This window comes from Alosa pseudoharengus, unplaced genomic scaffold (assembly GCF_046254945.1).
Source record: "Alosa pseudoharengus isolate Yale_2024_CS ecotype anadromous, Long Island Sound unplaced genomic scaffold, YU_APseudo_1.1 YU_APseudo_1.1_scf_17, whole genome shotgun sequence".
In the NCBI taxonomy this organism is placed as follows: domain Eukaryota; kingdom Metazoa; phylum Chordata; class Actinopteri; order Clupeiformes; family Clupeidae; genus Alosa; species Alosa pseudoharengus.
In genome coordinates this window covers 17,358,695-17,386,564 of record NW_027468640.1, presented here as the reverse complement: position 1 = coordinate 17,386,564, position 27,870 = coordinate 17,358,695, and the positions used below count along the sequence as shown (strand labels likewise).

Below are 27,870 nucleotides of genomic sequence, written 5' to 3'. Positions count from 1 at the left end.
TAGTTCATGACAAAGCAGGAAATAGTCTTGTAATCTATGGACATCAGTGGAATTGGGAATGTTTGATATGTGAAGAAGTGAAGGGTCGTTTGAGACATTTTGATCATATTGGCTACTGTTGCCATGGATCATTCCTGAAGGTACGTAAAGAGGAAGAATGTGTGACCGACCTGCACCACCTACAAATAGTTTTTCAACAGTATCTGATCTCCACTCTCACAAACTCGTTACAATTGTTTGTCAACAGATAGAATGACAAACAGCATACAGTACACTTGGGTGTAATAACTTTAAAGACTTAATAGGCTTAAAATGTGTTTATGTTACTGATTGGCAAAATAACATTGTCTTGAAAGTATTATGCTATACTGTGTATAAACATAAGTATGATTGAAAAGATGTGAATGTAAAGTCAAATAATCTTAATTTGAGTGTGTCTTATTGTTGAAGCAGAAAACTATAGCTGATGTTATTCAATGCTGATCTGCCACTGAGAGAGTTCACCAATAGTCTACTTTTCATAGAAAAAAAAACTTCTGTCTCGGACATCCCTCCAAAGGAAAAGAAAGAAACAAATAAAATAACTCAATAAATGAATATTACATACAAATACTGAATCATACAAATAATCAAAGTCAAAGTCTGCTTTATTGTCAATTTCTTCACATGCCAAGACATACAAAGACATCGAAATTACGTTTCTCACTATCCCACGGTGGAGACAAGACATATTCTACCAATTTAAGTCCACAGACAAACATAACATTCAAGTAAACAATAAAAAGTAAATAAGAAGGCACATACAATGAAGAAATAAGAGCAGCAAAATTGGGTTGAAATTGTGCAATTGTGCATAGACAGTCAATATAATAGTGCAAAGTCAGGCCAATAAATGGCTGAGGTAGTTCTGTTTGACCTAAGTAAGCAAGTGGCATAGTGGTGCAAGTTATGTAAGAGCAGCAGAAGTGTGTTGTGTTTTCAGGACACCAGGACAACAACAACAAGTTGCAAAGTGTGCAAAGTGTGCAAGTGTACAAGTGGAGTAGTGCAAGTGGAGTAGTACAAGGCAGCCATTGTGGGTCCAAAGTCCAGGATGTTATGTAGCTGAGGGTGGAGGGGGGAGAGGGGGGAGAGAGTTCAGCATCCTAACAGCCTGGTGTATGAAGCTGTTGGTGAGTCTGGTGGTGCGGGAGCGCAGGCTTCTGTACCTCTTCCCAGAGGGCAGTAGATCAAACAAATTGTGAGCGGGGTGACTTGCATCATTCACAATTGTGGTCGCCTTGCGGGTGAGGTGGGTGGTGTAATCTAGAAAGTTACTTCTCTATCTTCGTAGATCATTTTCATACTTCCAAAACATTGTGAGTCCCTGTCACTAGATAAAAGTGTCTGTTATACCACTTACCTCACCACTCACCTCACCAAATCCTGTGTAGGCATTATATCAATATAGCTTGATCAATAAATATTTTGCTGTGCATAGGCAAAGGAGACAAACATTTTATCAATAATATGCTTCCACTATAACAAAGAAAACAGACAGGATTAAACTTGCAGTCTTTACTAGTGCCAACAAAAATGACTAATGTTTCAACACCAATGTGTCATCATCAGAATCAAAATGGACAAAGAGAAGAGCCACACTATTCATGTGATTTTTGATCATCATTAGATAATTACCGGTAGCTCATTAGTTCACCAATATTTCAACACAGTTGGATAATGAGAGTGAGAGAGGGTGGTAATGGCCTTTAACAATGTTCACAGGTTACACCCCCTAACTCCAAGATAGGACAAGGAGTGTATGGCATTTTCAAACTTTGCACATAAAGCTAAAGGTAGAGCAGCTCACAACGTTTACAGACAAAGAGAGAGGGAGACATTTGCTATGCCCCAAAACACAAGTGATGCTGCTGAGCCATGATTAACCTGTGCATGATGTCGAGCCATAGCATAGTTCAATGCGTACATATTACAGTCTTACTGTATGTTCAGAGATTCAGTTTCAGAGATTCAATTCTTTTAGTTTGATATAGACCAAACCACAAGGACATTTCAACATATAAACAACATACGTATTGTTACAATTAATAAAATACATTATGGGATATTTTTTGTGGGTGTATACATGTAAAAAGCTTAATGTCCGATGAGTTTGAATATTGTGCACAGTGGCCACAGTGAAAAAGCCTTTGGGTTGATTGGGCAGCCAGGAGGCAGTGTTCAATGTTTTAGTTTCTGTCATGCAGTTTGCGAGTTTGAATGTGGTCAGGCGGACCTGAATGTGGAGGCGTGGAGCTGATGTTATCTAAAGATGGATCACTGTTGACAACATTCCAATGTTTGAGAACATTGTTTTTGACTCTACCTGCCATTATAATAAATGTGATAGCAAGGCGTATGTGCCAAAGACATTTAAAAGAATTAGACCTTATTATGATCATTGAAAGTAAGATTTAATTAATAAAGTAAAAAGAAGAAAAGAAGTTCCAAGATGATTGCTCTGATGAATAGCAAGGAAGTTGAAAGAAAGATGATTTAATGGTATAGTATTGATCTAGTCGTTAATCTTGCACTGAAACATCTTGTTTCTAGTATTGTTATACAAATAATCGGGGAGCAGTGAGGGGTTAGGTGCCTTGCTCAAGGGGTTTCGAACCAGGGGTTACAAGTCCGAAGCGCTAACCAGTAGGCCACGACTTCCCTATTTCCACTATTTTTATAAATTACTAGTCTTAAATGAACAAAAATAAACAAAGTTTGGCAATTATGGGTAATAATAATACGGAGATATGGGCCTAGATATGGGTTAGCATTCACTGACTAAAGCAAATTCTCAGTTCATAGTTCTCAGAAATGGAATTAAGAACTATGATATACCTTACAAACCATGACAAACATGTAGAACCACTACACAAAATGGTTCTTTAGAAGGTGATGGTTCTACTTGGAACCATAGAGCCCTTTGAAGAACCAGTTAAGAACCATTTTCTGTATAGTCTTGCACAGCCCATGCACTCCTCTTCTCTTTCGTGTTCTGTGCAGTCCTGTTGTTAAGATTATCCCAGGAGTGACTTGTCTAGTGACAACGGCAAACCAAGCCAAACCCTCACTTATGTTAATTGCCATTGTGGTACAACATATGTATTATTACACCCCTTCACTCTTTACCACCTGTGTGATAACCTACATTTGACAACGTAATGTTGTGTAATAGACAAAAGGAATTCTGGTAATGAAAAAGAAAGAAATCTGGCTAATCCAGAAACCTGTTTGTCTACTATTTGTGAGATATTTTGTCTTTTGCTGCACCCAACTGGGAACAGATCCAAATTCCTCTTAAGATTCATCATAAAACAGATACAACATATGCTGTATGCTCTCTGAGCTGTGTAAAGTGGCATGTACCTGCAACGCTTAGTACATGCATTTAATACAGACAGGAGGTATGTGAAGACGCATCATGATACCATGATTGTCATGATACCAGTATCATGATAGTATCAAAAGAAAAGATAAAAGTTAACATCTTTTTCTTGCCATCAGATCATCACTGTAAGACACTCAGCAGCCATGCAATTTCTCTTTTTACTTCAGGGGCTTTTGGGTAAGTTGCCAGCAACGTCACGATGCCACTGTTGTCAGTGTTTACCTGAATTGTCCCTCAATCAACACTTGACTTCACTGACAGTAACCTCTCCCCTGTCTTGTACTGACAGAGGAGTCAATAGATTTCTTTATGGTTGCTATGTTGTTTCATTACTATGTTGTTCTCAAAATATCTGTCAGTAAATTACATGCCAGCAGAGGCAGACTTCTGCAATGAAACCAATTCCTTTAATATAATATTTCATATGCGAGAGCAAATTTCAGCTTGGAATATAAAAGTGCTAAATGGGTAATAATGAGGACATGATAAAAATTGTTGTTGTACCTACATGGCATCAATCAGTATTTTGCCTGCTATCACTACTTTATTAATGCTGTGGTAATATTTAAGGTCTCCACTACATATGAACATGAAGATATTAAAGATAAAACAAGGTGTGATTGCATTTTATGGTCATTTTCATAAAATGGCATGTGGGGTAGCTAGTAGGGACCTGAAAATATATGTGGGAATAGAATGATAATTGAGTGTACAAAGTGGCTATGTTGTACATTCATAAATATATACATAGCAATATCATATTATTCCAATATATAGCCAATATCTATCTATGATACAACATTGGCACTTTGAACACTAAATGATCATACAATAAGCTACTTCCACATTCATTCTCATGTTCACCACATTCCATGATCTCAAATATTGGCACAGCACAAATTGTATATAAAGGTAAATTAATGATTGATACCAAATGGGTACAAAAAAGGCAAGTTTGTAATATGCTCAATGCCAATGTTTTGCACCTTTACCCCCAAATCTAGGACCTTACAGAAAATCATTTATGTACAAACTTTTAGTGGTTCAGTCTTACTGAACTAATGTTTGTCTTCCATTGTACACAGTTTGGGCTGGCTGTGAATAAGACGTTTCAAGATATTAATGCCCAAACATGATTTCCTCAATAATGTGTTTTTTGGCTAAAAGGCAAGGACTACACAGAATCTGATGACATATGATTTGTACAGACATATTTTAGAGGCCTTGGTTTGGCCATGGGTTTCTGAACAAAATCTGAGATGGTGCAGCAACAAGCTTAGCTGATTTGACACAAAATGACCCCATGTTAATGGTACTCCTTGACAACATTTAATTTGTGAGTAACAGAAACATCTAGCTAACAATAAACCATTTAACTTTTTCTTGTAGCTATCCTGTACACCACACATGCAGTCAACCCAATTCTTACAACTGTGATCCAGGTGGTTGACAGTAATAGTGGTTCAGAGGCTGCAACCTCCCAATTGGCATCTACCAACAGTCCTGCACCTTCCACCTTATCCACTGCTCCCAACCTGACAACCCTGATGCCAAGCACAGTTGACCGCCAGACTCAAGAGCCCAGCACAGCCTTGTCATTGCCTGACGGAAATAGCTCAAATATCACAACTGCCGTGACAACCCCTGAGACATCGCCATCATCATCATCTGCGGCGCCAGCAGGTTCCACTCTGCGTATGTCGACAGCCACCGCAACTGTGACAGAAGTGAACATGCCTGTAACGGACACATTCCTCCCTTCTGCAGGGACAGACAACAAAGAATTTACAGTGACAACAGAGACAGAAACTGTGATCCAAACCTCAGGGACTCCAGGTTACTTCCCAACTACTGTCACAGCTAATGGCCCAGCTTCAACTCAACCTCCTGAAACTGAGCACACAGACACACCCTGGCCTCAATCTACCACGTCCTCCACTTCTCTGACAGACATTAGCTCAAGTTCCTCACAGAGCAGCATTACAACACACCAGACACCCAACAGAGAAACTCTGACCACAGAAAATCAATCTACAAACTCTCCTACACTCCTTACCGACAAATTAGTGCCTGAATCAAGCCTGTCAACACACCTTACCTCAGGTAAGAGGACATTATAACAGCACACCATCACCACCTTATAGCTACAACCTGCAAAAAGTGAAATCTAAATAAGATGAAAGAATCTTACACCAAGGCAATACAATGTATGTTTTTGATATTTCTTCTTGATATGCTGCATTTTCTCTTTTTTATTTTTTGTCCTTTTTCCCTTTTGTTGTTGTCCTCTTTCATTTACAATTTTGGCAAGTGAAATACTCTTGTTTCCTTGGAAATTATACTTAAAAATAAGTACAATTACGCCAGTGCCACAGGAACATTTCAATACAACAACAAATGGTAATAACAACATAACAACAAGACATATCTTAATTAACCTTGATTGCAGATTATTTTATTATATATCTATATATAATCATATATTTATATTATATCTATTATTTTGATTTCACTTTTTTGTAGCACAACCTGCTGAACCAGATTGTGTCATAGATAGGCTCACACGCCCAGCATTTCTCACAGTCTGCTGATAGAAATGTCAACTTCCGCATTCCACAAATCTGCAGACTCATTCTCCAGTTAGTTAGAAGCCATTGTGGGAAGTGTGAAACACTTCACTGTGGGAAACACTTTTTTTTACCTCAGAACAGTGATCGTACACCCTTGGTTATGATCGGTTGAAAAACCCTGATGAGGATGTTAACACTTGTGGCTAAATGTTTAGTATTATCATGCCCACCACTTACAGACCACAGTCTTCAAGAAACGACATATTATTATTATTATTATTATTATTATTATTATTATTATTATTGTTGTTGTTGTTATACTATAATAATAAATATGGGCAAAATATATGGGCATTCAAATGTCAACTGTTAATAAACAGATACATTACTTTAAACCTATCAGGAGCTTAGGTCATTAATAGTCCTCCAGGCCATGCTCCCAGTACAGACAGGTGGCTGGCTTGGTAACAGTTCCTGAAAAGGTGAACTTTTAAAAGAAACATCAGACTCAGTGTGTCTCCACTGATGTGATTTGATACAGTCCACTACTGCCAGACTCCTTACTTAATCAAAGTGCCAGCCCTGAGTGTTACTCATGTCTCTTCATCTACTGTACCTGTAGCCTACAGGATTTACAGAAGAGTAAAAATCCGGCTTCAGTAAGTCCTGCCTCATATTTACTTCAACCATTCACTTAATCAGCTGATTAGGTAGCACAACAAGCCAGATAGATCTGCCAATTAGTGAAATCACTTGATCACTAATTAGTGAAATCACCTGATCACTAATTAGTGAAATCACCTGATCACCAACAGATTGCATGCATTGATTCAAAGACTGATTAAAAAACATGTTTATACAAACCCATCAAAACTCTGGCCTTAAGGCACAATCCTCTATTGAGAAGCTATTTACAACCACAGGCCGTACAAATTTCTTACACAGTCACAAAAGCGTCTTCATATCTCCAAATGCTATCTGCTTTTGTGATGGCAAAACACTGTCATCGCTTTGGCTTTCACAACAAAGAAGAATGACAATGACATCAACAGAACAATATGTTTATCCGCAGCCTACAGGATTTACAGAAGAGTAAAAATCCGGCTTCAGTAAGTCCTGCCACATATTTACTCCAACCATTCACTTAATCAGCTGATTAAGTAGCACAACCAAGCCAGATAGATCTGCTAATTAGTGAAATCACCTGTGTTCAGGTGATCATATAGGTACAATCAATACATGGTAGGTACTTTCTAAAGCCAGACTTTTACACCTCTGCCTTTACATTTCTCACTCTTACATACAGAGCACTACTCAGTCAGGCCCCTGATTATGTGACTGATTTCATTCATCACGTCATCAGCTCAATCCCTGAGATCAAACAACTTGTCCGTTCCCCGCCCTCGGCTTGAAACTGTCACCCCCAGAAGTAAATCTCACTTACTTAGGTACTGACATCACATTGTCACATTGTCCTCAGAACAGATTGCATGCATTGATTCAAAGACTGAATCAAAAACATGTTTATACAAACCCATCAAAACTCTGGCCTTAAGGCACAATCCTCTATTGAGAAGCTATTTACAACCACAGGCTGTACAAATTTCTCACACAGTCACAAAAGCGTCTTCATATCTCCAAATGCTATCTGCTTTTGTGATGGCAAAACACTGTCATCGCTTTGGCTTTCACAACAAAGAAGAATGACAATGACATCAACAGAACAATACGTTTTTAAACAGGTGTTGACTCAAGCCATGATGCTACAACACTTAACAGTCACAACAAAGTCAGACCTGTTGCCGTATCTGATGCACATGGTTTTGTGGAAATAACATAGAAATGTACTGATAGCATCCATTGTTTCAGCACCAGAACTTTGAGATTACGTCATCTTCGTATGCATGCACAAAGCAGCCGTGATAGAAATATAGCTAGATATACTTTATTGCCACACAAAAATGTTGGGGGAAATTGTTTACAGAAAGTAGCTCAAGACAAAAAAGGGAGAAAAGAAAGAAAAACTAATCTGAAGTCTAAAGCGTCTGTAGCATCTGGCCAAAGCCAGGACATACACTGTAGTATCAGTGGCTATAGCTAACTATTTTTAGTCTCCTCTGTTAATTAATTTCGATGACATAATATGGTCATGTGAAGGACAAACAAACCTGCCACTCGCAAAACACAGGCCTTTCAATACATAGTTTTGTCCATCAGGTTGGAAATCCTCATTGATGCATAGTTTTGTGCTTCAGGTTGGAAATCCTGAGAATATCTTGGAAAGGCTTTTGCAGCATGTCACAAGAAATTATCACAATCTTTCAACATTTGTTTTCAAGGCAGACAGAAATGTACCTCTATGTCATTCCACATAACCTGCTTAAGCCCTCAACTATAGATGATGAAAATTCATATTTCACTACAAAGGTTTCAACATAAAACTACTTGTCTACAAAACAGTAGATGGTATCTGACCCGGTAGTCACGTGATAGGTGAGCCTATAAATTGCATAAAATGTGTGCTGCAGTGGGTAGCCAGAGAACAGTGGAGTAATATGCCCTGTTTGATAAAACGACAGCTTCAACTAGTGGTTCACGGCCCACAGATGGTCCATGAAGGCAATTCAGGTGGTCCCTGACCATGTATTCAAATAATGTAGCTTCACTGTGGGAATCAATTTTTTTCTACCTCACACTCTAGAAGAGTGGTTTTCATGTTGCTTCTTAAAGCTGCAGTTGGCAAGTCTGACAGATTGAGGGGACTTAGCCAACATTTTGAATGTTTATAACTCTCATGCCCCTCCCCCACTACCACCGAGCACCATCTCATCGAGTTTGTGCTCGTCAGTGTGCACCAGACTGCACCAGACTGTGATTGACAGTCGGATCGCACACAGCCCTGCTCTGATTGGACCAGAAGAACCGGGAGCTGTGGATTTTTGCAAAACAAATAACAGGCTCTAGGTGGAGGTAGAAATGCAGGTTTTTTTTCTAAAACCGGCTGATTTATGTTGTTCTGTCAGAGCATAGTGTCGGTCACATGACCAATCACACAAATGACATGACCATACACGCAATTGTAACTGTAAAATTGTAAAATGCTGAATATAACCACACTACAGATGCTACCAAACAGCAAGGCCAGTAAAGGTTGTACTTCGTTCACCATACCCTGCTGGCAGACTAGTAGTGGTAAGTAAAGTAAAAGTGAGTCATGGAGAGTCAAGAAACATCATACTGACAAGGTCCAATCAGGAAGGGAACATAGGTGTATATGTCATAATTTTCAGATGTTTGCGAAGTTCACTATCTACATTAAAATGCAAAGCCAGAGTTTTCAAATGAAAACAGGGCCTGGGTTTTCAAACTGGCCTGTTTCAGGAGCTCTAAAATGCTGGGGTAGTGTAGTGTAGATGAGAGGTGCAAATTTAATAAAAGTTTTGGTTTCACATGTAAATGGAATAGTGTGGATGTATGTAGCCTTAGGATGTAAGCATTGGGATGCCTGGGGTGGAGATAGCCACCAGCTCTCTTAGTTCATGTCAGCAATCCTTCAACACTTATTTCTGCACAATCAGTCAGACTAGACATGCCAACCTGAGATTGTACGGTCATTGCTTATTATCAAAGGAAATACTTCAGTTGAGGCTTGTCATTTACTTGATGTCGGTGACCCAGTGCTGAAATATTCTCATGAACACAAGAGTGGCAATGTAATTTAGCGTAGACATTGCTGTTTTCGGTCTGTCATTACAATACACTGAGTGTAGATTGATGAGGGAAAAATGAATTTAAACAATTGTTTTTATATAAAGCTGCAACAAAACAAAATGTGAATGTGAGGGGCTCTGACAGGGGCGTCACTAGACCTTATTCACTGGGGCACGTGCCTTAGTAAAAGTCTCCAGTGCCCCAGTACAATTCTAGCGCTGCTCTCGATGGAAATGGCATTCATGAGCGCATCTCCGTGCCTGCTTTAGTTATGACTCGAGCGTGTCACTTACCAGCCAATAAAAAAAAAGAAAGGAAAAAAGAAAGGTGCCATAATAGCCAATCAGGAAATAGCACCTCTGTAGCTGGGTAAGATTGAACGCAACAACCAATGAAAATCGTTAACATGATTCTTCCGAGTATTTCGTCCGCTGGAGCTCGTCATATCACTTTGAGCACAGAGTAAGTCGTCCCCTGTTTTAATGTTACAACAAATTCACAACTTGTTTGACAGAAAAAATGACAAGTTGATCGCTGTTAGAGAATGTTGCCCACATAATTAGCATCTGTTTTTCAATGCTTAGCGTCGTAGCCTAAATTTAGCAACAGTTTACCAGCTTGAGCTCTCTCCTTCACCCACACACACACACCATGTGTAGGCTGCATGCACACATGCGGACAATTAATAATGATTTATACGTATACTGGAGAGAGAGTCCTGTAAAAGTAGCCTATACTGTTTGTGAAGCTGTCCTACTGTAAAACTAAACATAGCCTTCTGATAAACTATTCAGAGATGGACATCAGACAATTCTTCCTGAACAGAGGCAGAGGGGAAGGAAAAGTGAGGAGAGATGAGGAGGACGAGGGAGGTATGATAATTGCCCACATTAAAGGTAACATTTATGCTGGTAATAGCCAGTGCTGTGATTTGATCAATGGTTTAATGGCAAAATTAAATAAGTTTGCTGCATTTGTAAATGTAGCCTATAATAATCTACACAGAATCAGACTCTGATTCTGTGTAGATTATTAGGCTACATTTGCAAATTATCACCAAAAGTCAGTATGAAGGCTTTAGTAGGCTATTTAAGCTACAAAGAACTGCAGTATTTCCAGGATGACTACAGGGCCCTTGCCTGGAAGGGAAGTATATCTCAATTTTGACTAAAAATAAGCTTCCCTTGTGTAGGAAAGCCTATTAAATTCATGCAGTGAGTATACAGTAGGCCTACCTATGCCTATGTGTTTGGATGTTGCTGCAGTGGCTGCTACAACAATTGAGGGAGAGAGTGCTGGAGGAGAAGGAGGAGGAGAAGAAGGTCGAAAAGAAGGAGAAGAGAGGGGAGAAAGAGCACAGGCTGGGCAGTCCAGTACCAGGCAGGAGGAGGAGGAGGAGAGAGACAGGCAAGAAATGGATGAGGACATGATGGGGGCTAGACAAAAAAGCCATTTATTTCATATTGCGTGCATTTAAATGTTGTTTTTTTTTATGTATTGGGAGTTGGGGGCCTGTGCCCCAGCAAAGCTCTAGGTCTAGAATCGCCTCTGGGCTCTGATGTCTTCCTGAAGAGTGTCTCAGTCAGAGCCATGAATAATTTCCTCCAATGAACACTTTACTTCAGGAGCATGGAAGGGAGGGGTTTAGTTTGAGTGGCTGTTAACCTCAAAACCTCAACAACCTTTGTGTGAAATCGACTCGCAGCCTCTGCCTTTAACTTTATACTGTACACTCAACATATGACTCTTCTTTACCTAATCCTGTTTTGTTCATGTTGTTGCGGCTTCTGCTCTCACAGGATCTGTAAGCGTGGAGATGCTGACCACAACCACTAAGGTACATCAATCAACATCTACTTCTGCTAGCAGCACACCTCCATCCACTGCATCAGCATCAGCGACTCCAACTCCATCATCTTCCTCCACACCACAGTCAACGCCAACTAGCAGCTTGCACACAACCACAAAATCCATAGCCACTGTGTTGACCGAAAACAAGACACTAATTGTCCCTGGAACAGAGCACACCACTGATTATACAATTACAACACCTGTATCAGCAATGCCTTTAAGCTATGAAGCAAGTCAATCCACCTCACCAGAGCCCAGTATAACAACTTCATCACATCTAACCACAGTCTCAAACTCTTCCCTTTCATTATCAGCAACAGCAGCAACAACAATACCTACCACAAAGTCAGTGACATCACCATCAATATTAAACACTTCAGGTTTGACATATGTATCTACTCTTCAATCCACATCATCACTAGCGCATGAAACATCCCAAGATACATTCACTTCACTGTCAATGACAAGTGCACCTGCCATACTACCTAGTACACAGCTGTCATCTACAGCAACATCTTCTGCAGACACACATGCATCAACTTCATTACAAGACTTAATCAATGAGACACAAGTAACATCAACATCTGATTATTCTCCATTATCTGACACAACACTTACCACTAGTTACAAGGAAACATCACCCAGGCAAACCCTGACATCAGCCTCTGGAGATTCACAACCCACAGGCATAAAACCTGACACAACATCTACCACCAGTCCCATCACAACTTCCAAACACCTGATCTCATTGTTATTTACAACACCTGTATCAGCAATGCCTTTAAGCTATGAAGCAAGACAATCCACCTCACCAGAGCCCAGTATAACAACTTCATCACATCTAACCACAGTCTCAAACTCTTCCCTACCATTATCAGCAACAGCAGCAACAACAATACCTACCACAAAGTCAGTGACATCACCATCAATATTAAACACTTCAGGTTTGACATATGTATCTACTCTTCAATCCACATCATCACTAGCACATGAAACATCCCAAGATACATTCACTTCACTGTCAATGACAAGTGCACCTGCCATACTACCTAGTACACAGCTGTCATCTACAGCAACATCTTCTGCAGACACACATGCATCAACTTTATTACAAGACTTAATCAATGAGACACAAGTAACATCGACATCTGATTATTCTCCATTATCTGACACAACTCTTACCACTAGTTACAAGGAAACATCACCCAGGCAAATCCTGACATCAGCCTCTGGAGATTCACAACCCACAGGCATAAAACCTGACACAACATCTACCACCAGTCCCATCACAACTTCCAAACACCTGACCTCATTGTTATTTACTGAATATATATCTGACGTTGAATTCAGCACATCTCAAGAAAGTGTTTCATCAGGCCAAAGCCTTGAAACACCATCAGACAATGGGGGGCATGCGATCAATCTGTCATCTCCCTCATCTTTAATTTCCACACCTGTACCATTGGTATCATCATCCACAACACTTAGAAGTGACACTCACAATTCACAATTGCCCTCCACAAGTGGATCCTCTTCACTAAGATCAAACTCAACGTCTGCAGTTGTATATAACACCACATCAACACTGCAACAAGGTTTAACATCAAGTGTCTTAAAGTCTTCCACCAAAGACAATGCAGATTCACCACAGCTTACCACAATCTCACACACTGCAGAGGAAATGCCTTCCTCCTCTCAATTGTCATTAACAGCATCACCAACAATGCATATCACAAAGTCTATATCTACGGTAACATCTCCACCAATGTCAACCAATTTAACATTGGTATATACATCTGTTCCACAGGTATCCATAGCAGCAGCCGTTACCGACCATTCAACTACTCTATCAAGCATAACCCAAACTACACAATTGTCTACAACCAAAACAGCTTCTCCGCTCACAACATCTATACTTACCCAAACAGTTCCCCAGGATCCAGCAACCGACGACAGCATTGCACCCTCTACAGGTGCAGCATCATCTGCAATGACAACCATGCCATATCAATCCATGTCACAGCTGACATCAAGCATGACATTTTCAGAGTCCAACACACACATATCTACCACCCAAACAAAAACTACCAATATCCCATCACAACTAACAACATCCCCAGATGCTAGTCACATGTCAGGCTCTTCTAAAGGCACAATCACAAATATACCAGTATCCTCTCCAACATTGTCTCAACTAACAGCATCTACTATGGTAGACATTGTAACTGACTCAACAAGTAAATCTGTGCCTACATCCACAACACAACCAACAACTGTAACACCACAATCTGTCACACCAACTTCGGCATCTACAACTGTATCACCCTCACCCCAGCTTACTACTCTGACACAAGAACAAAATACAACTAAGAACTCTCTTTCAATATTTGCAACATCGACTAACTCAAATATCCCTGTTGCAGGCAATTATACCCCTGGGGCATCTGCAGCAACATTCACACCAGCAGCTTTCTCATCACCTGATGGAACAACTACTTTAACACAGCCAAGCACAGCCTCAGTTGCTGAAAACATAGCTATATCTTTAGAGGAAACAATTAAAGAAACATCTGTGACCTCTTCAGAATCATCAGTGACATCTACACCTTCCTTAAGAACATCTCTTACAACATCATCAAATTCCCCTGCAGCCCCCCAGGATTCCTCCACTGGCAATACCATTACATCATCCACAGGCGCAGCATCATCTGCAATGACAACTGTGCCATATCAATCCATGACTCAGCTGACATCAACAGTCACATTTTCAAATTTCCAATCTACAACTGTTTCTACACACACAAATGATTCTCCAATGGACTCAAACACACAAGTATCTACCACCCAAACAAAAACATCTCAAATCCCATCACAACTAACAACACCATTAGGCACTGCTCATGTAACCAGTTCTTCTGAAGGCACAAACACAAATCTACCAGTATCCTCTACAACACCACTCCCATTAACAAAATCTAATGCAGTTGATGTTATAATGGATTCACCAAGTACATCTGTGCCCACATCCACAAAGCAAACAACTACATTAACACCAACCTCTGCTGTATCCTATACCACTCCAGAATCAGCATCTACAACTGTGTCAGCCACACCGGAGGTTACCACTCTTATACATGAACAACCTACAACTAAAAACTCTCTTTCAGCAGCTGCAATATCAACTTCTAACTCAAATGCCCCTGTGGCAGATAATACCCCAGGGGCATCAGCAGAACCTACCACGGCAAAAGCTTTATCATCACCTGACACAACAACTACATCAACACAACCAACCACAGCCTCAGTTACTACAAGCATAGCTGTATCTTCAGGAGAAACAAGTAAAGCAATTTCTGTGACCTCTTCAGAAACACCTGTAATGACTACATCTTCCTTAGGAACATCTGTCACATCATCAAATTCCTCTTCATCCTACACAGCTCATCTTCAACCCACATCATCCTTAGCTCATGAATCATCCCAATATACGCCGACTTCAGCCGATACGGTTTCTCTACAACCTACAACACTGACCCAGGCAGCCCCCCAGGATTCCTCCACTGGCAATACCATTACATCATCCACAGGTGCAGCATCATCTGCAGTGACAACTGTGCCATATCAATCTATGACTCAACTGACATCAACAGTCACCATTTCAAAATCCCAGTCTACAACAACTGTGTCTGCACACACAAATGATTCTCCAATGGACTCAACCACACAACTATCTACCACCCAAACAAAAACATCTCAAACCCCATCACAACTAACAACACCATTAGGTACTGCTCATGTAACAGGTTCTTCTGAAAGCACAAACACAAATCTACCAGTATCCTCTACAACACCACTGCCATTAAGAACATCTTATGCAGTTGATGTTTTAATGGATTCACCAAGTACATCTGTGCCCACATCCACAAAGCAAACAACTACATTAACACCAACCTCTGCTGTATCCTATACCACTCCAGAATCAGCATCTACAACTGTGTCAGCCACACCGGAGGTTACCACTCTTATACATGAACAACCCACAACTAAAAACTCTCTTTCAGCATCTGCAATATCAACTTCTAACTCAAATGCCCCTGTGGCAGATAATACCCCAGGGGCATCAGCAGAACCTACCACGGCAAAAGCTTTGTCATCACCTGAAACAACAACTACTTCAACACAACCAACCACAGCCTCAGTTACTACAAGCACAGCTGTATCTTCAGAAGAAACAAATAAAGCAATTTCTGTGACCTCTTCACAAACACCTGTAATGACTACATCTTCCTTAGGAACATCTGTCACATCATCAAATTCCTCTTCATCCTACACAGCTCATCTTCAACCCACATCATCCTTAGCTCATGAATCATCCCAATATACGCCGACTTCAGCCGATACGGTTTCTCTACAACCTACAACACTGACCCAGTTAGCCCCCCAGGATTCCTCCACTGGCAATACCATTGCATCATCCACAGGTGCAGCATCATCTGCAGTGACAACTGTGCCATATCAATCTATGACTCAGCTGACATCGACAGTCACCATTTCAAAATCCCAGTCTACAACAACTGTGTCTGCACACAAACATGATTCTACAATGGACTCAACCACACAACTATCTACCACCCAAACAAAAACATCTCAAACCCCATCACAACTAACAACACCATTAGGCACTGCTCATGTAACCAGTTCTTCTGAAGGCACAAACACAAATCTACCAGTATCCTCTACAACACCACTCCCATTAACAACATCTAATGCAGTTGATGTTATAATGGATGCACCAAGTACATCTGTGCCCACATCCACAAAGCAAACAACTACATTAACACCAACCTCTGCTGTATCCTATACCACTCCAGAATCAGCATCTACAACTGTGTCAGCCACACCGGAGGTTACCACTCTTATACATGAACAACCTACAACTAAAAACTCTCTTTCAGCATCTGCAATATCAACTTCTAACTCAAATGCCCCTGTGGCAGATAATACCCCAGGGGCATCAGCAGAACCTACCACGGCAAAAGCTTTGTCATCACCTGACACAACAACTACTTCAACACAACCAACCACAGCCTCAGTTACTACAAGCACAGCTGTATCTTCAGAAGAAACAAATAAAGCAATTTCTGTGACCTCTTCAGAAACACCTGTAATGACTACATCTTCCTTAGGAACATCTGTCACATCATCAAATTCCTCTTCATCCTACACAGCTCATCTTCAACCCACATCATCCTTAGCTCATGAATCATCCCAAAATACGCCGACTTCAGCCGATACGGTTTCTCTACAACCTACAACACTGACCCAGGCAGCCCCCCAGGATTCCTCCACTGGCAATACCATTACATCATCCACAGGTGCAGCATCATCTGCAGTGACAACTGTGCCATATCAAGCTATGACTCAGCTGACATCGACAGTCACCATTTCAAAATCCCAGTCTACAACAACTGTGTCTGCACACACAAATGATTATCCAATGGACTCAACCACACAACTATCTACCACCCAAACAAAAACATCTCAAACCCCATCACAACTAACAACACCATTAGGTACTGCTCATGTAACAGGTTCTTCTGAAAGCACAAACACAAATCTACCAGTATCCTCTACAACACCACTGCCATTAAGAACATCTTATGCAGTTGATGTTTTAATGGATTCACCAAGTACATCTGTGCCCACATCCACAAAGCAAACAACTACATTAACACCAACCTCTGCTGTATCCTATACCACTCCAGAATCAGCATCTACAACTGTGTCAGCCACACCGGAGGTTACCACTATTATACATGAACAACCTACAACTAAAAACTCTCTTTCAGCAGCTGCAATATCAACTTCTAACTCAAATGCCCCTGTGGCAGATAATACCCCAGGGGCATCAGCAGAACCTACCACGGCAAAAGCTTTGTCATCACCTGACACAACAACTACTTCAACACAACCAACCACAGCCTCAGTTACTACAAGCACAGCTGTATCTTCAGAAGAAACAAATAAAGCAATTTCTGTGACCTCTTCACAAACACCTGTAATGACTACATCTTCCTTAGGAACATCTGTCACATCATCAAATTCCTCTTCATCCTACACAGCTCATCTTCAACCCACATCATCCTTAGCTCATGAATCATCCCAATATACGCCGACTTCAGCCGATACGGTTTCTCTACAACCTACAACACTGACCCAGGCAGCCCCCCAGGATTCCTCCACTGGCAATACCATTGCATCATCCACAGGTGCAGCATCATCTGCAGTGACAACTGTGCCATATCAAGCTATGACTCAGCTGACATCGACAGTCACCATTTCAAAATCCCAGTCTACAACAACTGTGTCTGCACACACACATGATTCTACAATGGACTCAACCACACAACTATCTACCACCCAAACAAAAACATCTCAAACCCCATCACAACTAACAACACCATTAGGTACTGCTCATGTAACCAGTTCTTCTGAAGGCACAAACACAAATCTACCAGTATCCTCTACAACACCACTCCCATTAACAACATCTAATGCAGTTGATGTTATAATGGATGCACCAAGTACATATGTGCCCACATCCACAAAGCAAACAACTACATTAACACCAACCTCTGCTGTATCCTATACCACTCCAGAATCAGCATCTACAACTGTGTCAGCCACACCGGAGGTTACCACTCTTATACATGAACAACCTACAACTAAAAACTCTCTTTCAGCATCTGCAATATCAACTTCTAACTCAAATGCCCCTGTGGCAGATAATACCCCAGGGGCATCAGCAGAACCTACCACGGCAAAAGCTTTGTCATCACCTGACACAACAACTACTTCAACACAACCAACCACAGCCTCAGTTACTACAAGCACAGCTGTATCTTCAGAAGAAACAAATAAAGCAATTTCTGTGACCTCTTCAGAAACACCTGTAATGACTACATCTTCCTTAGGAACATCTGTCACATCATCAAATTCCTCTTCATCCTACACAGCTCATCTTCAACCCACATCATCCTTAGCTCATGAATCATCCCAAAATACGCCGACTTCAGCCGATACGGTTTCTCTACAACCTACAACACTGACCCAGGCAGCCCCCCAGGATTCCTCCACTGGCAATACCATTACATCATCCACAGGTGCAGCATCATCTGCAGTGACAACTGTGCCATATCAAGCTATGACTCAGCTGACATCGACAGTCACCATTTCAAAATCCCAGTCTACAACAACTGTGTCTGCACACACAAATTATTCTCCAATGGACTCAACCACACAACTATCTACCACCCAAACAAAAACATCTCAAACCCCATCACAACTAACAACACCATTAGGCACTGCTCATGTAACAAGTTCTTCTGAAGGCACAAACACAAATCTACCAGTATCCTCTACAACACCACTCCCATTAACAACATCTAATGCAGTTGATGTTATAATGGATTCACCAAGTACATCTGTGCCCACATCCACAAAGCAAACAACTACGTTAACACCAACATCTGCTATATCCCATACCACTCCAGCTTCAGCATCTACAACTGTGTCAACCGCACCCCAGCTTACCTCTCTTACACAAGTACAACCTACAACTAAAAACTCTCTTTCAACATCTGCAATATCAACTTCTAACTCAAATGCCTCTGTAGCAGATAATACCCCAAGGGCATCAGCAGAACCTACCACGCCAAAAGCTTTCTCAGCACCTGACACAACAACTACTTCAACACAGCCAACAACAGCCTCAGTTACTACAAGCATAGCTGTATCTTCAGAAGAAACAAGTAAAGCAATTTCTGTGACCTCTTCAGAAACACCTGTAATGACTACATCTTCATTAGGAACATCTGTCACATCATCAAATTCCTCTGCAGCATACACAGCTCATCTTCAACCCACATCATCCCTAGCTCATGAATCATCCCAATATACACTGACTTCAGCCGATACGGTTTATCTACATCCTACAACACTGACCCAGGCAGCCCCCCAGGATTCCTCCACTGGCAATACAATTACATCATCCACAGGTGCAGCATCATCTGCAGTGACAACTGTGCCATATCAATCTATGACTCAACTGACATTGACAGTCACCATTTCAAAATCCCAGTCTACAACAACTGTGTCTGCACACACAAATGATTATCCAATGGACTCAACCACACAACTATCTACCACCCAAACAAAAACATCTCAAACCCCATCACAACTAACAACACCATTAGGTACTGCTCATGTAACAGGTTCTTCTGAAAGCACAAACACAAATCTACCAGTATCCTCTACAACACCACTGCCATTAAGAACATCTTATGCAGTTGATGTTTTAATGGATTCACCAAGTACATCTGTGCCCACATCCACAAAGCAAACAACTACATTAACACCAACCTCTGCTGTATCCTATACCACTCCAGAATCAGCATCTACAACTGTGTCAGCCACACCGGAGGTTACCACTATTATACATGAACAACCTACAACTAAAAACTCTCTTTCAGCAGCTGCAATATCAACTTCTAACTCAAATGCCCCTGTGGCAGATAATACCCCAGGGGCATCAGCAGAACCTACCACGGCAAAAGCTTTGTCATCACCTGACACAACAACTACTTCAACACAACCAACCACAGCCTCAGTTACTACAAGCACAGCTGTATCTTCAGAAGAAACAAATAAAGCAATTTCTGTGACCTCTTCAGAAACACCTGTAATGACTACATCTTCCTTAGGAACATCTGTCACATCATCAAATTCCTCTTCATCCTACACAGCTCATCTTCAACCCACATCATCCTTAGCTCATGAATCATCCCAAAATACGCCGACTTCAGCCGATACGGTTTCTCTACAACCTACAACACTGACCCAGGCAGCCCCCCAGGATTCCTCCACTGGCAATACCATTACATCATCCACAGGTGCAGCATCATCTGCAGTGACAACTGTGCCATATCAAGCTATGACTCAGCTGACATCGACAGTCACCATTTCAAAATCCCAGTCTACAACAACTGTGTCTGCACACACAAATTATTCTCCAATGGACTCAACCACACAACTATCTACCACCCAAACAAAAACATCTCAAACCCCATCACAACTAACAACACCATTAGGCACTGCTCATGTAACAAGTTCTTCTGAAGGCACAAACACAAATCTACCAGTATCCTCTACAACACCACTCCCATTAACAACATCTAATGCAGTTGATGTTATAATGGATTCACCAAGTACATCTGTGCCCACATCCACAAAGCAAACAACTACGTTAACACCAACATCTGCTATATCCCATACCACTCCAGCTTCAGCATCTACAACTGTGTCAACCGCACCCCAGCTTACCTCTCTTACACAAGTACAACCTACAACTAAAAACTCTCTTTCAACATCTGCAATATCAACTTCTAACTCAAATGCCTCTGTAGCAGATAATACCCCAAGGGCATCAGCAGAACCTACCACGCCAAAAGCTTTCTCAGCACCTGACACAACAACTACTTCAACACAGCCAACAACAGCCTCAGTTACTACAAGCATAGCTGTATCTTCAGAAGAAACAAGTAAAGCAATTTCTGTGACCTCTTCAGAAACACCTGTAATGACTACATCTTCATTAGGAACATCTGTCACATCATCAAATTCCTCTGCAGCATACACAGCTCATCTTCAACCCACATCATCCCTAGCTCATGAATCATCCCAATATACACTGACTTCAGCCGATACGGTTTATCTACATCCTACAACACTGACCCAGGCAGCCCCCCAGGATTCCTCCACTGGCAATACAATTACATCATCCACAGGTGCAGCATCATCTGCAGTGACAACTGTGCCATATCAATCTATGACTCAACTGACATTGACAGTCACCATTTCAAAATCCCAGTCTACAACAACTGTGTCTGCACACACAAATGATTATCCAATGGACTCAACCACACAACTATCTACCACCCAAACAAAAACATCTCAAACCCCATCACAACTAACAACACCATTAGGTACTGCTCATGTAACAGGTTCTTCTGAAAGCACAAACACAAATCTACCAGTATCCTCTACAACACCACTGCCATTAAGAACATCTTATGCAGTTGATGTTTTAATGGATTCACCAAGTACATCTGTGCCCACATCCACAAAGCAAACAACTACATTAACACCAACCTCTGCTGTATCCTATACCACTCCAGAATCAGCATCTACAACTGTGTCAGCCACACCGGAGGTTACCACTATTATACATGAACAACCTACAACTAAAAACTCTCTTTCAGCAGCTGCAATATCAACTTCTAACTCAAATGCCCCTGTGGCAGATAATACCCCAGGGGCATCAGCAGAACCTACCACGGCAAAAGCTTTGTCATCACCTGACACAACAACTACTTCAACACAACCAACCACAGCCTCAGTTACTACAAGCACAGCTGTATCTTCAGAAGAAACAAATAAAGCAATTTCTGTGACCTCTTCAGAAACACCTGTAATGACTACATCTTCCTTAGGAACATCTGTCACATCATCAAATTCCTCTTCATCCTACACAGCTCATCTTCAACCCACATCATCCTTAGCTCATGAATCATCCCAATATACGCCGACTTCAGCCGATACGGTTTCTCTACAACCTACAACACTGACCCAGGCAGCCCCCCAGGATTCCTCCACTGGCAATACCATTGCATCATCCACAGGTGCAGCATCATCTGCAGTGACAACTGTGCCATATCAAGCTATGACTCAGCTGACATCGACAGTCACATTTTCAAATTCCCAATCTACAACTGTTTCTGCACATACAAATGATTCTCCAATGGACTCAACCACACAACTATCTACCACCCAAACAAAAACTACCAAAACCCCATCACAACAAACAACATCACTAGATGCTACTCTAATGACCGGCTCTTCTGAAGTCACAATCACAAACCTACCAGTATCCTCTTCAATAATCTCTCAAACAACACCTGGTTCATTAGTTAATTCACCAAGTACACCTGTGCCTACATCCACAAAGCAACCAACAACAGTAACATCACCATCTGCTGTATCACATGTCACGCCAGTTTCAGCATCTACAACTGTGTCAACCGCACCCCAGCTTACCTCTCTTACACAAGAACAACCTACATCAATACTAACCCAGGTAGCCCCCCTGGATTCCTCCACTGGAAATACCATTACATCATCCACAGGTGCAGCATCATCTGCAATGACATCTGTGCCAAATCAATCTATGACTCAACTGACATCGACAGACACATTTTCAAAATCCCAGTCTACAACAACTGTGTCTGCACACACACATGATTCTCCAATGGACTCAACCACACAAGTATCTACCACCCAAACAAAAACATCTCAAACCCCATCACAACTAACAACACCACTAGGCACTGGTCATGTAACAGGTTCTTCTGAAAGCACAAACACAAATCTAACAGTGTCCTCTACAACACCAACAACACCAACATCTGCTGTATCGGCCACATCTACGTCATCCACCTCTGTGGCGGCCGTGTCAGCTGTGAGCCAAACAGTTCAATCACTCCCCACAACATTACAGATCACCACTGAAGAGAACATAACTAGACAAACTGAAACCACACTATCAACAATTTTGCCAGGCAGCTCGGCCAATGCACAACAGTCAGCAAAGCTGTCTACAACTCCCAAAACCACTGCCTCCTCCACAGATGTTACAAACAGTGACTGGTCATCACTGCAAAATTCAACTCAAAACATTACTTCAGTTTTAGCCAAACAGTCAACTACATCTTCAACGACATCCACTAACGTTCAGCATTCTACAATCAATCCAAACCACAACTCATTTACAGAATTATCACCAACACCTACATTATTTCAGCCCAAAACAGAGAATAGCAGTTCATCAGTTTCACCATCACCTATGTACGCTACATCTTTGCAGACATCAGATCTAACTAAAGCACAATCATCAGGTACAGCTCAAACATCTACACAAGTATCTTATACTAATATTTTCGACAGCAGTGCATCTATACGACATATATCCACAACTAGTTCAACCATACCAGACTCTGCTTCAAGTGTAATAACAACATCTGACCAAAAGTCATCAGAGTCGACCACAACACAAACAATTTTCACCACCACAGCCACTTCTACAGAATTTACGACTGCAACTACACCGTCAGCAACTAGTACTTACCCTAATACTTTAGACAACAGTGCATCAACGCTACATGTATCTGCAGATGGTCCAACCATTCCCAGATTCACCACCACAATAACTCCAACACAATTCACAACAGCAACTACACCATCAGGAAATACTTTAGACAACAGCACATCACCACAGTTTGTATCTTCCGCTACTCAGTTAAACAACAGCTCAGCAAGCCCCACACAATCAACACCTGAAACAAAACAAGCTTCAACTGCAATTTCAAAAAACACTTCAGCTACAAAGACCTCGCCTTCCTTACCAAATCCTCTCACTGAACAGTTAAACACTAGTGTTAGACCTCAACCTACATCTTTGTCAGTAAATATAACCACTGCTCTTTCTAAAGAACCAACATCAGCCACATCATTACTTAGTACTGCACCCTCAGACCTCTCAACAGTGACCACACCCATAGTTTCATCAGCTAAATCGCCAATAACAGCAACAACAGTGCTAGACTCGACAGACCATAGAGTGACCACAGCTAAATCCATCAATGTAAACACCACTACGCTTCCTGCAGGACCAACAGTGTCTGCAGCAGTAGTTACTGATGGGGGTTCAACTTCTCAAACCCAGCCAGGAGCTACAAATGCATCACCTGCCTCGATGGTGGCCACTTCTACATCAGTGTCCATAGCAGGAGCTTTCAGTAGCACCACACAGCACCCAGAACAGCCAGAGTCTGCAGCTTCACCTTCAGGTGGCAGTTCTGTCACCAGTGCACTTCCACTAACAGGGAACTCTTCTTCACAGTCAGCAACTACAACCACTTCTTCACCACCAACAGCCACAGCAACCGCCAGCCCTTTGTTTTCACATTCAACATCTCCCACTGAAGGGTCACAGGTGTTAACAACAAAGCCCACAGAATCCCTGACGACCAGTAGCATGTTAGCATACACATCCCATCCTAATGAGGTCCCACCAATAACAGGCACAGACTCAGCAGCAACATTCCCATCCACAAATTCAGTTTCAGTGAACAGCACAACACCAAAATCAAGTAATATATCTCTGTCAACAGCAAGACCTACTAGTTCTATCTCAACAGCAGTAACATACAACACAACTCACACCTTAGCTGAGACAGTCACATCATTATCAACACAACAAGGACAACATACCAGCCAATCAGAACTCAGTACAACATCCCAAAACTCCATGCAAACAACAATCACTGGTGGTCCTGATGTCGAAAATCAAACAAACACAATCACAAACCCCATTGAAGTATTCTCCTCAACAGAGACATCCTCACCACCCCAGGATTCAGTCACATCTTCAACTGGGAACATAAGTCAATCACAGAACATTGTAGTCACAGAACATGCTACTGTCACCTTAGCTCAAAACTCCACAACAGGTATACCTGCTTCAGTTGTTCCAACATCAGCTCAGCCATTTGTTGCCACACCCACATCTAACAGCTCATCACTATCCAGCACAGGAGCATTAAGTCTGTCACCAACAATCACAACTAGTGCACCAATAAAAAACAGTGCACTTGCCGTAACAACAACACCGCTAGTGCAACCTATCAGCACAGCGACAACTGAGAGTAGCAAACCAGCATCCAATATCACCAGTTCAACCCACTCTTCTCAGTCATGGACTCAAAATCCACTGCAAGGGAATGTTACAGAATTGCAGGGCAACATTACAGTGGACACTGAGCTCACAGCTACAGCTAATTCCTCCTCACAATTCACTACATCTCCCATGTTCGAATCAACTGCTGTTGTGGACAGACCTTCTATCAGTCCTACCATGGTGGGTGACTCCAGTCATGCTACAGATCCAAACCCAGAGACTGTCACTATACCAGAATCCTCAGCAAGTCCTCCTCCAACTCCATCTGCAAAACGAGCCATTGTGTTCATCAGTCTGGAACCTCTGATCAAGCCCATCTCATTTGAGTACCCAAAGGTGTCAAATGCCACATTTACTATTCCCCAGGATAACCAACATAATGGCCAATAAGCTGCAACTCCTCAACATAAACCTATGGTTTATGATACATACTTTCTTTTCTTTTTTGTATGCAAAATGCATTTTTATTGTAAACAATAAATATTTCTTTAGGAAATATATGCCCTGCCCTAAACACTTTTCCATTTTTTGATGTAGTATGTATTGTGTAATGACTGCTCAGTAGTGTTTTAAAGGAAGGTTTTAAAAACAAAATCTGTTTTAGCAATTGTGAAAAAACTGTAATAATGTTGTTTGTCTGCAAGCTCATCCTTGTGATTTTGTACAAAAAGAGATGTTAAAGATGTAGAAGGTGTACATGTCAGAAAAAGTGTAAAGTCTAATGTCTAAAACTAAAGCAAATGTAATATATTGGTAACATCTATTCACTAAAAAAAGATCAAAGATCTTTTCTTGTTGAGTTGTTAAATTAGGACTTGAGAGATGTATAGAGATGTGTAGAGACTTTGTACTGACCTTACAAGCTGATCTAAGGAAGCATAAACTGAAGTTTATAATTCAGTTCATATATATTTTTATATTTCCTTGTGCAAAATATGTACAGAAAAGAAGATTTTCCACATAAAACTGATCACTTCAAAAAATAAATTCAAAGCAAAATTCACATATCTGGGGTATGTTTGTCTGTAGAGGGAACTTTCCCAGTCAGAAGTACAAACAGTCCTTGTTACACACCTAATGGCGTTTTACAAACGGAAGTTCGGGAGGAGCGTGACGGAATTTGCCATGCCTCCTTCTTCAATCAGTCAGGTTATTATTATTCGCAGTCTACCTGCCGAAGTTGCAGCATTGGAGTTATTCAGTGTTCTCTACAAATTTAATACAGCAAAGTAGAAACCTGTAACACCCATTTTTCACCTTTCAGTAACTATCCTTATATTCAGACCATGTGTACATGTTATGTAATGTCTAAGTTACCTATTTTAGTAGCATATATTTGATTTTATCTGCAAAATTCACTTTTTTTGCACATGTAACCCTCAATGGTTTTAAGGGCATTTTAGGACCATTTTAGGTTTCATTTAGGCAAATAGCGGTCTACCTGAGCACTTGCTCAAATACACCAGGGGCCTTAGATACCTTTCATGTCACCTAATCTATAGCCTACATGGGTCCTAGCCAGGGTCTTTTCAATTGGGTTGCATTTTTTGAGGTGATCACATGGATCCTGCTTGATTCCTGCCAGCGCAGTATACTCCTGCATGATCCCTGCAAAGCACTCCATGACCCTGGCTAGGGATCTTGCCAAACAGCAGAATTGTAAATTGTAATTTGGAATGTTAACTTTATGAATTACTCACAAATCTTCGAATCACATGCAATGAGCATCAGCAACTACATCAGTCCGCTATTCCCACTGCACTGATCCCGAGCTCTGCTACTGCAAGCTGTACTCCCCTGCACCGACCCCAAGCTCTGCAACTGCAACCTGTACTCCCCTGCACTGACCCCGAGTTTTGCAACTGCAAGCTCATTGCCCTGCATGTCATCTTAAGTACATGTTATGTGTGCAAGTGCATGCATGTTAAGTTAGCCCTCAAGCTTTCCATTACTTCAGGGTTGGTACAGCCACCATCAGGCTGGTGGTCTGATCAATCTGCTAAGCACTCCTTCACCCTGGTTAGGAATCTTGCCAAACAAGTTTGCTATTTTGAATGTCAACTAGGTAGATTGGCATTTGCATCGACATTAGATCTCCTTCTGCCATAGACGACAGGCGCCCCTGGCTGTCTTTATTCAAGTCGTTCCCCTATCGCATCCCCATTAGACCCCCCTTTTGCTACAGACGACGGACGCTCCGTCACTTGCTTCTGGTTTCAAATGCAGCTCAAAGCTGTTCTAACGCAAGTGAAAAATCTCGATTTCGATACTTTTGTCGTCCTTTTGCGATTTTTAAAAAAAATATTTGGTTTGAGGGCCCCCAGCACCTTGACGCCATCAGTAATATTGAATATTATGTGATCATTTACATCAGTGGCAATCATAGAATTTGATTGACCCTCACACACACACAGAAAGTGATGATTGTCATAGGTTTTCATATTTTGGAATTCATATGA

General features: G+C 41.3%; 1 protein-coding gene across 4 annotated transcripts; it reads left to right on the top strand.

Moving 5' to 3' along the window:
* LOC143127310 (uncharacterized) lies at positions 1-26,416 on the top strand. 4 transcript variants are annotated; one of them, XM_076288719.1, is made up of 7 exons: positions 1-140; positions 3,544-3,604; positions 4,817-5,530; positions 10,503-10,580; positions 11,508-11,545; positions 13,367-13,532; positions 13,983-26,416. In XM_076288719.1, exons 2-7 carry the CDS (start codon positions 3,571-3,573, stop codon positions 25,799-25,801), a joined length of 12,849 nt encoding a protein of 4,282 aa, XP_076144834.1. In that variant the 5' UTR covers positions 1-140; positions 3,544-3,570; the 3' UTR covers positions 25,802-26,416. The 4 variants fall into 4 exon arrangements, with proteins under 4 accessions (XP_076144834.1, XP_076144833.1, XP_076144836.1 ...); XM_076288718.1 differs by having other exon boundaries at positions 10,503-10,604; XM_076288721.1 differs by having other exon boundaries at positions 10,503-10,604; positions 11,508-12,503; positions 13,983-14,144.
* The last annotated feature ends 1,454 nt before the right edge of the window (positions 26,417-27,870 follow it).